We start from the raw sequence: 10,739 nt of genomic DNA on the forward strand, positions 1-10,739 counted from the left end.
ATTGTACCCATTCTTTCTTATGTTTAACAAACTTAGGGAAGGATACATATGGATATCTCAGTAGAGTGTAGTATAGTTAAGCCCTAAATTCTGGAATCAGGGAACTGAGATTTAAATTTGATCTTGATTTATTTTAGCTCTGGGGTGGTTTACTAGCCTCTCTAAATCCTAGTATCTTAAAGTATAAAATGAGGCTCATAACAGATGCTCATAGGATTGTGAGATTGAATGAGATGATCTGTACAAAGCATTTCATAGTACCTGGTATATAACAGTTTATCAGTAAATGTTATATTAAAGTCATAATAAAAGCTATTATTATTATACTTTGCTAAAAGGAACATTTAAGGAATAAATTGTATAGATATGTTTTTATATTTCTCCCAGCAAAAAAGATTGCTGGGAGAAATATCATTAACCTCAGATATGCAGATGACACCACCGTTATGGCAGAAAGTGAAGAAGAACTAAAGAGCCTCTTGATGAAAGTGAAAGAGGAGAGGAAAAAGTTGACTTAAAGCTCAACATTCAGAAAACTAAGATCATGGCCTCCAGTCCCATCGCTTCATGGCAAATAGATGGTGAAACAGTGGAAACAGTGTCAGGCTTTATTTTGGGGGGCTCCAAAATCACTGCAGATGGTGACTGCAGCCATGAAATTAAAAGACGCTTAATCCTTGGAAGGAAAGTTATGACCAACCTAGACAGCATATTAAAAAGCAGAGATATTACTTTGCCAGCAAAGCTGTCTAGTCAAGGCTGTGGTTTTTCCAGTGGTCATGTAAGGATGTGAGAGTTGGACTATAAAGAAAGCTGAGCGCCGAAGAATTGATGCTTTTGGATTATGGTGTTGGAGAAGACTCTTGAGAGTCCCTTGGACTACAAGGAGAGCCAGCCTTTCCATCCTAAAGGTAATCAGTCCTGAATATTCATTGGAAGGACTGATGTTGAAACTCCAGTACTTTGGCCACCTGATGCGAAGAACGGACTTATTTGATGGAAAAGATTGAAGGCGGGAGAAGGGGACGACAGGATGAGATGGTTGGATGGCATCATCGACTCAAGGGACATGAGTATGGGTAAACTCCGGGAGTTGGTGATGGACAGGAAAGCCTGGCTTGCTGCAGTCCATGGGGTTGCAAAAAGTTGGACATGACTGAGTAACTGAACTGAACTGAATGGATGTTTGTGTAAAGTTAATTGTGGTGTTCTCTAAAGCATCTATGGTAGAAATACATTGCTTAAAAAATTTTTGAGTTGTCATTGCTACATTGAAAGTGAAGACTGCACTTTTATAAGAATATACACTTTGGAGTTTGAACATCCTGGAACTACATCCTGACTCCACTATGTTCTGCTCATAAATTTGGAAAAGATGCTTTCTTTTTTATAATCTGCTTTATTGAGGTATAATTTACAAATGATGAAAGTCCCGAGTTTTATGTTTACAATATGATGAGTTTGACAAAAGTATACAGTAGTGTCGCTCCCACTGTAGTCATGATACAAAACGTTTTCATCATTGGGTGAATGTCTTCTCTCTGAAGCTCAGTTTCCTTAGTTGTAAAATGAGGATAAACCCTAGCAACCTGGAGTGGCTATAAACATATGGGCTAATACTTGTGTATATAAGTGGGCCCAGAGAAGACGTCGCTGGTATTCTTAGAATACTCATTGTTTTTTCTTTCTCTTCTAGCTTCTGAAAGTTCTGCTGAAGACAGTGAGCAAGAGGATGAAACAGGTATTCAAGACTTAGATAATCATGGCAAGGAGGAATCTAAGATTGATCATTTGACCCACAACAGAAATGATCTTACATCCAAAGAGGAACAGAACAGTTCATCTTTGCTTGAAGAAAACAAAGTCCACGCAGATTTGGTAGTAGCCAAACCCTTGTCGAAATCTCCAGAAAGCTTAAGAAAAGATATGGAAGCATTATCTGAAGATACTGATTATGAAGAAGAAGATGAAGTCACAAAAAAGAGAAAGGATGTCAAAAAGGACGCTGCTGATAAATCTTCAAAGCCACCAGTGAAACGTGGTAAAAGAAGGTACTGCAATACTGAGGAGTGTTTAAAAAGCGGCTCCCCCAGTAAAAAGGAGGATAAAGCCAAGAACAAAGAAACCCTTTGCATAGAAAATAGTAGCAATAGCTCCTCAGATGAGGACGAAGAAGAAAAGTCCAAAGCCAAGGTGACACCCACTAAGAAGTACAATGGTTTGGAGGAGAAACGAAAGTCTCTACGGACAACTGGTTTCTATTCAGGATTTTCAGAAGTGGCCGAAAAAAGGATAAAACTTTTAAATAACTCTGATGAAAGACTTCAGAACAGCAGAGCAAAAGATCGAAAAGATGTCTGGTCAAGTATTCAGGGTCAGTGGCCTAAAAAAACGCTGAAGGAGCTTTTCTCAGACTCTGACACTGAGGCCGCTGCCTCCCCACCCCATCCTGCCGCAGAAGAGGGGCCGGCTGAGGGGTCCCTGCAGACTGTGGCCGAGGAGGAGAGCTGCTCCAACACCGATCTGGCCGCCCCGCCCTTGGCCGGTGCAGAGGGCAAGCCCACTGAGGAGAAGCCAGCGGAGGTCAATGACAAAAAGTCGGAATTTCCGAGCAGCGGCAGCAATTCAGTGCTCAATACCCCTCCCACGACACCCGAGTCCCCTTCCTCAGTCACCGTGACGGAAGCCAGTCGGCAGCCACCTTCTGTAACAGTGTCAGAGCCGCTGGCCCCAAACCACGAAGAAGTCCGCAGCATCAAGAGTGAGACCGACAGCACAATCGAAGTGGACAGTGTCGCTGGGGAGCTCCAGGACCTGCAGTCAGAAGGGAACAGCTCACCCACGGGCTTTGATGCCAGCGTGAGCTCCAGCAGCAGCAATCAGCCTGAGGCAGAGCATCCTGAGAAAGGTGAGGCCGTAGGCCCCAGTGTCGTGGCTTAAGATTCTTCCCCCCTTACAGTTTCAGGGGTTTCATGTCCCTCATTACAACATGAGGTGTTCACGTGGAGTACTTGTGTGAACATGGTGAAAATGGCAATGTGAAAGGTAATCTGGGTAATGGAGGGTGGGATGCATTTACCAGCTTGAGAATTGAGTGTTTTTTCCACTTCAGCCACCAGTGACATTTCACAGTGGACCAGATCATGTGCTTTTTAATAGAAAATGCACCCAGGCCCAAATCCAGACCTGTTTGAAAACTCATTATATACTGGTTGACTGCCTGGCATGAGCAGCTTAGATATATTTCTGTAACATTGTTTTTGCAGTTGTCCCACGCATTTTCTCACTAACATTCTGATTTACTGATGGACTCGTCCACTCTTAGCCAGAGTGCTCTATGTAGGGGTTTGGAGCACCCACCTGTCCATGCCGGTCTCTCCTCAGATAGCCATGTCAGACTGATTCTCGAGCCTGACTGTCGTGTGAGGGTTTGTAATGGCATTTGGTGCTTCCTTGGTTGCCTAGCTTCCAGTTTGAAGGACCAGTGTCTATGCTGTACTTCCCTAAAGTCTTAGTGCCTTTTTATTGGTGCCATAGCTGTACTTCTGACATCATTCTTCTCATAAACCACTTCATTCAGGTGTCTTTAAATCAGTATACTGTAAGCTGACACTTGGCTTTGAAACACACTTTGCCAGTGTGAAGCACTAGGCTATGTATGTTATATAACATACCAGATTTTATTATACTGATTTCAGGTTTTTAGGTAAACTTAAAGAGATACAGTCTAGATCAAATTAGTTAGCTTTAGGCTATAGTATGTTATATAACATACCAGATTTTATTATACTGATTTCAGGTTTTTAGGTAAACTTAAAGAGATACAGTCTAGATCAAATTAGTTAGCTTTAAGTTTTCTCTCATAAACCTTTTTTTCCCCCTGTTTCTTGTTTCCCTGAGATATAATTGACATAACTATCATACAAATAATTTTGTCTTAAAACATTTTTCAAAAAATATTAAGTAAAAAAGATAGTTGCAATAGATTTCAATGATCTTTCTTTTTTTATTTAAACATTTGCACACATAGCTACTGTGATTATGTTTGTGTGTCGTACTGTCTCCCGGAATTGAATTATCCAGGCATAAATATCCTCAAAATGAAAGAAGCATTTATTGCAGATGATTAGAGAAGCTTTCAATATAATATAATGAACTTTTAATCATAATTCTGAAGAGGTTGCATCCTCACCATGCTCCTCATATCTTATGAAAGATTGAGATATGTTTTCGACAAGAAATATGATAGCTTGTCTTCTGATAGACTATGTCAGTATTGCCCTTTTGAATCTTAATCTTGACTGGGTTAAAAAGTAAGCAATTTGAGAACTTCATTTAGGGTATATCTGTCTTATCAAATCAAAGCATATTACAGAATTTTTTAGAATTTGTATCTTTAAAAATAAATTCTTAAGCACCTGTTTCATATGGCTCCTTTTGTCTGCACAAGGAGTAAATTTGTCTGCAGATATTGAAGACTTGACTTTATATTAAAAGTAAAAATGTAAGTTTTATAATTTAGATTTAAGATTGCCTTCCAGGTTAGCCTACAGTAAGCTTTTTATGTCTTGGAGACGAAAGTTTCAGAATTAAACTCTTTTGGAGAGAAATTTGGCCATTATTGTTAAGATTCTGTACTTTAATATAGATAATATCTAAATCACTTTCTTTATGGGTCACCTTGTTATATTAAAATAGCCTTAGGAAAAGTTATCAATTATATGTAACCCATTAAAAAAACAACTAAAAAGTTGCAAACAAAACATTTAAAATAGCTTGTTCCATTTTTTTACCAACAAAGTCATGTCTTGTATATGTTACCATTGTAACAGGATTAAGAAACATTTTTTCTAACAAACATGGCATAATTTTATCATAGTATTGATTGTATTGTCATTATATTAATAGTATCTGACACTGCAGTGGAATAGAGATAAGACTTTATAAATCTCAGGAAAAAGAGATTACTATATAGTCTGAGAAACAATACATATAATTACAAAGCTAGAAACACAGCAGATGCTGAGGATCCTATTAGAAGTAGAGAGACTATAGTTGGGAGTAGCAGTTAATCATTGAAGCCTGGGCCTCAGGGAAGGTAGGACTTGGGCTAATCCTTGAGGAAAAGGGAGCCTTTATAATAGTTTGGAATGACTTCTTACCAAGAAGTAGTTGTTTAGAGCTACTGTGCTGGATTTGTACGTGGTGTACATGTTAACCATTGCCCAGGAAGGACGTGCACACTTGCCTGGTTTCTGTGTGTGTGTTTATTTGTGGTTGTGCCGCGTCTTTGTTGCTGAGCAGGCTTCTCTCCAGGTGCGGTCAGCAGGGCCGCTCTTGGTTGCGCTGTGCAGGCTTCTCATTTCAGTGGCTTCTCTTGTTGCCCAGCCTGGATTCCAGGGCACAAGGACCTCGGTAGTTGCGACTCCCTGAGTCTAGAGCGTGGGCTCAGTAGTTGTGGCACACAGGCTTAGTTGTTCTGCGGCATGTAGGATCTTCCCAGATCAGGGATAGAACCCATGTCTCTTGCATTGGCAGGCAGATTCTTTACCACTCAGCCACCAGGGAAGTGCTTTATTTGCTTCTTTACAAAACTCTAGTTTTATTATGTGTAATAAATCAGTTCATTAATGACTTTTAAAAATTCTAATAATTTCTATGATAACTTATAAATCTCAGCATGTATAGTTTCAGAATTGGTCTATTCTTCTAAAATGTGGAATGAATTTATACCTGGGGACAAGCTTGATTTTATTTTGTGTTACTTAATAGTTTTCTTTTCCCCATCAAAGCCTGTACAGGTCAGAAAAGAGTGAAAGAAGCTCAGGGAGGAGGAAATTCATCAAAAAAGCAGAAACGAAGCCATAAATCTACAGTGGTAAACAACAAAAAGAAGGGAAAAGGCAGTAAGTGTGAGATCTCTGATTTTTTAAATGTAAAGATAATGGTGGATATGGTTTTTTCTCCCTTTAAGAAAAGGGTATTTAGGATATGCGATAGGTAATGTTTTGATTGTTGTCTCTACCCCTGCAAAAATCACACAGAAGTCTCTTGACTGTAGGTAGATTCTAGGATTGAGCAATTTGCTGTTATTCAGCAGTGGTATTGATTGCTGATGAATGATCAGGTAATCTTTTTAAAAAATAATAGTATAATATAAACACCAACATTTTTGTTAGTTTTATGTGCAAATTCTTTTGCATTATATATATTATATATTGTGAAATGCTTGAATTATATATTCTTTTTATTACAGTGAAACTGATTGCTTTGTAATCCTTTCAGGCAAAATCAGCCTAGAAGAGAACAATCAAGATAGCTTTAGAGCTGTAATTCCAATAGCTGCAGCCTACTATCTTTATCTTCGATATCCTGAACTGTGTGTTCAAGAGCAGCTCTAAGAATACTTGGGTTAAATATGTGCTAACTAATGACTTTAGCAGTGATTCTTATTTATCAGTCTACAGGAATATATATATTGTATTTCTCCTGAGAGCTGCACGTTTTTTCTCTCTCTCGTAGACAAAGTACGAAGCAGAAAATATGTAAAGAATTTTTTTTCAGGTGCCCCACACTGACCTCCTGCTGCTCTTCCAGGAGATTCCTGCCACCTCCACTGCCTGACCTTTGCTATCGGCCGGCTTGGCTGCACTTCAGTGCAGAAAAGGGTTTTGCGGCCAGCTCCCCGCGGTTCTGCTGAGCCCATATGACTTCCAGGCGGTGAATATGGCATCCTTCGGGGCCCCGGGCGGCTGTGTTCAGCGAGGCCATGAAAGCCGAGCTGAGGCAGACCACTGCATCCGAGTGGGGCCAAGCCTTGGGTGGCTGAGCTAGGAGTTGCCTGGGGTTCCAGAGCAGCAGTGGGGGGACTGGGAAGGGATTCTTTTAAGACATGTACGAAAGAGTGGTGGAGTTTCTTTACTCCCGAACACCACAGTGGGGAGGAGTTGTTGTGTCTTTCCTGTCTGGAATACTTTTCAGTTTTTTAGAGTTTAACTATATTTTTTGGAGGGTAGCTATTGTTAATGAAGAATTGATAAAAGAAAATGGATAAATTTGAATGCCAGATTGATGCCACATTTGAAGTAACTGAAAGGATATTCAAGACTTTTTTAATTACACTGTAATGTTTTTATCTTTAAGACTTTTAAATGACATTCTCGAAGAGGGCTCATTTTCAACAAGTCAGTTGACATATTCATATAATTATGAGCTATAGCAGTTGATCATATATTCTTCCATTTTAATTATTGGACTTATATCTTGGTAAATCAGAATGAGGAAACAGTTCTCTGAGAATAATTTAGTCAAATGAATTAACTCTCATAGAATCTACAGTAATGCTTTGTATCCAGAAAGAGGTAATTTATGGAAATAGCAGTTCCATAACATGTCAAGTTCTTTAACATGTCAAGATGTTAAAGATTTCCATTCTGGTACTGAGGCTTTGGGCTTCCCAGGTGACACAGTGATAAAGAACCTGTCTACCAATGCAGGAGATAACAGAGACACAGGTTCGATCCCTGGGTCGGGAAGATGCCTTGAAGTAGGAAATGGCCACCCACACCAGTATTGTTGCCTGGGAAATTCCATGTACAGGGGAGCCTGGCAGGCTACAGTCCATAAAGTCACAGAGAGCCGGACACGACTGAGCGCGTGTACGCGCGTGCATGCACACACACTCAGTCTCTCTCACACACATACACACACACTCGCACACACTTTGTTGAGGTTTTAATCAACAAAGGCAGATGTAACATTATTGCATAGACTTCTGAATTCTTCATAAATTACTGAATATATTTATCAGGGTAAAACCTATGATTTATTTTAGTCAACAGGTTATAATACAGGAGTTTCTCAAGAAATCATTGTATATATTAAAATTTAGAATTTATTTTCAAAGAATTCTTTATTGAATGTAATGATAGTGCATCATTGATTTGGCCAGAGAAGTAGGAAAGTGTTGCATGTACACAATTTAAAATATGAAATTAAGAAGTTTTCATATGATTCATTTTAAAAAATGCTGTATTCTACTGTCTATCTATATATATTTTAATATAGTAGAGTTAAAAGCTATTTAAATAATTACCACATTTTTGGCAATCTACCAGATATAATGAAAGATTGAGTATTTTTTAAAAATACATTATTGGCGATTCAGGTAAGAAGAGTTTTTGTTTTCCTTAACTGATGTGCTGCTGTGTTTATACTTGATGATTTTCCAAGTTTTTAGGCAGGGTCTGTAAAGCAAGTTGTTTACTGTAGTAGTGAACTGAAATGGTTAATTTTTAAATTGTCCACTAAAATCTGTAACAGATTATGATTACTTTTCTGTTTACTAATGCTTAAAAAAAATTTTTTTTTTTTTTTTTCAGCAAATAGTAGTGATAGTGAAGAACTTTCTGCTGGTGAAAGTGTAACTAAGACTCAGCCCATCAAATCAGTTTCCACTGGGATGAAGGCTCATGGTACCAAATCTCCTGCTAGGACGCAGTCTCCAGGAAAATGCGGAAAGAATGGCGATAAAGATCCTGACCTCAAGGAACCCAGTAATCGATTACCCAAAGTTTACAAATGGAGTTTTCAGATGTGTAAGTGGCATATGCTAAGTCAGAGGTGAAGCAATAGAAACTTCTTCCCAGTAATTTTTTTTCGCCTTGTTAGTTATCCATTTTAAATATAGCAGTGTGTACATGTCCCCCAAATTCCCTAACTATCCCTTCCCACCATCCTTCTCCCACCAGCAACCATAAGATTGTTCTCTGTCAGTCTTTTTCTGTTTTATAAGTTCATTTGTCATCATTTTTTAGATTCCATATATAAACGATGTCATATAATATTTCCCCTTTGTCTGGCTTACTTTACTCAGTATGTTAAGGCATTTGAGGCACATATCAACATTGACTAGATATTTCTGATATAATGTCAGAAATTTACTATAAAAAATCTAGTGTTGCTCCTGGGAAGTGGATTGTTTAGGGTTTACATGAGACAGAATTTACAATAAATTGCTAATTATTGAAGCTGATTAATATATGTGACTCTGTTATACTACTCCTTGTACCTTTGTATACCTGAAAAATAGCCATTACAAGTTACTATTTTTTTTTTTTCTTTTTAAAAAGAGACTACTTCAGAGTTTCTCATGCAAGGAAATATTCTTAGGAGATTGAAAATTGCTTCAGAGCATTTGAAAATTTTTCTAACAATTTCAGAGTTATGCATACTTATTAAAAAATCAAAAAAAGAACAAAAAAGAAGATGAGAAAACATTTTGTTCAGAGTTGTAACATTCAAAAATATATGCAGTTTAAACATTTTGGTGTCTTTCCAATCTTATTTCTAAGTATAATTTTTAATGATGTACTATGGCGATGTTGTACACATATGTGGGTTTTTTGGGGGGTGGGGCACAAATGTGGAAATTTTAACATCCGTGTTTATTTAGGTCATAAGGTCTTTAATTCTACACATTCACTCAAAAATTACCTTGCATGTATTAGTGCTGGGCAGTCTTTTAGGCTGGGGAGAAAACAACTTAGGCAAACTATTTATAAGCCTTTTTCTAAAGTTTCTCTGTCTTGACCTCATTCTGTGACCACACTATATATTCTCTTATATATTAAAATTTTGTTCACAAATGCATACTAATGAAAGTTTTAAATTCACAGCGGACCTGGAAAATATGACAAGTGCTGAACGCATCACAATTCTTCAAGAAAAACTACAGGAAATCAGAAAACATTATCTATCATTAAAATCTGAAGTAGCTTCCATAGATCGGAGGAGAAAGCGTTTAAAGAAGAAAGAAAGAGAAAGTAAGTGTTACTTTTACTAAGTGTTACTTTACCTAAACACAAAGGAATTTTGACTCGACAGTTGGGCTCATGTGAACTGTGTCTGTGACTTTTCAGGCAGTAACTGCTCTGGCTTATTTTCTTCATCTATAAAATGGAAAAACTTTATCTAAAACAATTATCTCAAACCATAATATTCATTTTCATGGAGCTTACCATCTGCTTCCCCCCAAAAAACTAGTAATATATCAGACAGTACAAAGCACTGTGAACAGAGTAGAGCAATGGTAAGGCAGTGATCGGGTGGGTTGTGTTAGATTCAGAGTGGCTGTAACATTTTCATTGAACCCGAAGGACCAGAGGCGTGAGAGAGGTTAAAATCTGAGGGAAGGGGGTTATTTTAGTCTGTCGGGGCGCCGGCCTACTTCCAAGATGTCGGTTCGTTTCCGCACTGTCACAGAAGAGCAAATGTCACAACAACATGTGCCATAGGAATTTCTTTGGTTTTCTAGTGCATATGAAAGTTATATTTACACTGTACTATAGTCTGTTAAGTGTGCAATAGCATCATGTCCCAAAGAAGAATAAACGTACCTCAGTTGAAAATACTTAATTGCTAAAAATGCTAGCTATCATCTGAACCTTCATTGTGATCATTTTGCTGGTGGAGGGTTTGCCTTGATATTGATGGGTGGTGACTGCTGAAGGTTAGCGTGTCTGTGGCAGTTTCTTTAACACGAGACTACATTGTAGTACTCTGAAGTTTACGCTACCAATTGACTTTTCCTTTCATGAACGATTTCTCTGCAATGTTGTTTGATGGCAAATTACTCACAATAAAACTTCTTTCAGAATTGAAGTTAGTTTTCTCAAACCCTGCTGCTGTTCCATCAACTTAAGTTTTTGTTTTATTCTAAGTCCTTTGTTATTATTTTA

At 38.1% G+C, this 10,739-nt stretch overlaps 1 protein-coding gene across 7 annotated transcripts in view; it reads left to right on the forward strand.

The window, feature by feature from the left end:
- The window catches only part of ARID4B (AT-rich interaction domain 4B), a 134,239-nt gene that overhangs the window by 120,013 nt on the left and 3,487 nt on the right, over window positions 1–10,739 (forward strand). For 6 of the 7 annotated variants that reach the window (XM_043477045.1, XM_043477049.1, XM_043477047.1 and 3 more), the window contains 4 exons: window positions 1,697–2,908; window positions 5,793–5,906; window positions 8,382–8,597; window positions 9,678–9,824. In XM_043477045.1, the coding sequence (XP_043332980.1) occupies window positions 1,697–2,908; window positions 5,793–5,906; window positions 8,382–8,597; window positions 9,678–9,824 (1,689 nt within the window). Of the gene's footprint in view, window positions 1–1,696; window positions 2,909–5,792; window positions 5,907–6,564; window positions 6,721–8,381; window positions 8,598–9,677; window positions 9,825–10,739 lie in introns of those variants that run through there. The other variant, XR_006270937.1, reaches the window with a different exon arrangement.

Source organism: Cervus canadensis, chromosome 8 (genome assembly GCF_019320065.1).
Source record: "Cervus canadensis isolate Bull #8, Minnesota chromosome 8, ASM1932006v1, whole genome shotgun sequence".
Classification (NCBI taxonomy): domain Eukaryota; kingdom Metazoa; phylum Chordata; class Mammalia; order Artiodactyla; family Cervidae; genus Cervus; species Cervus canadensis.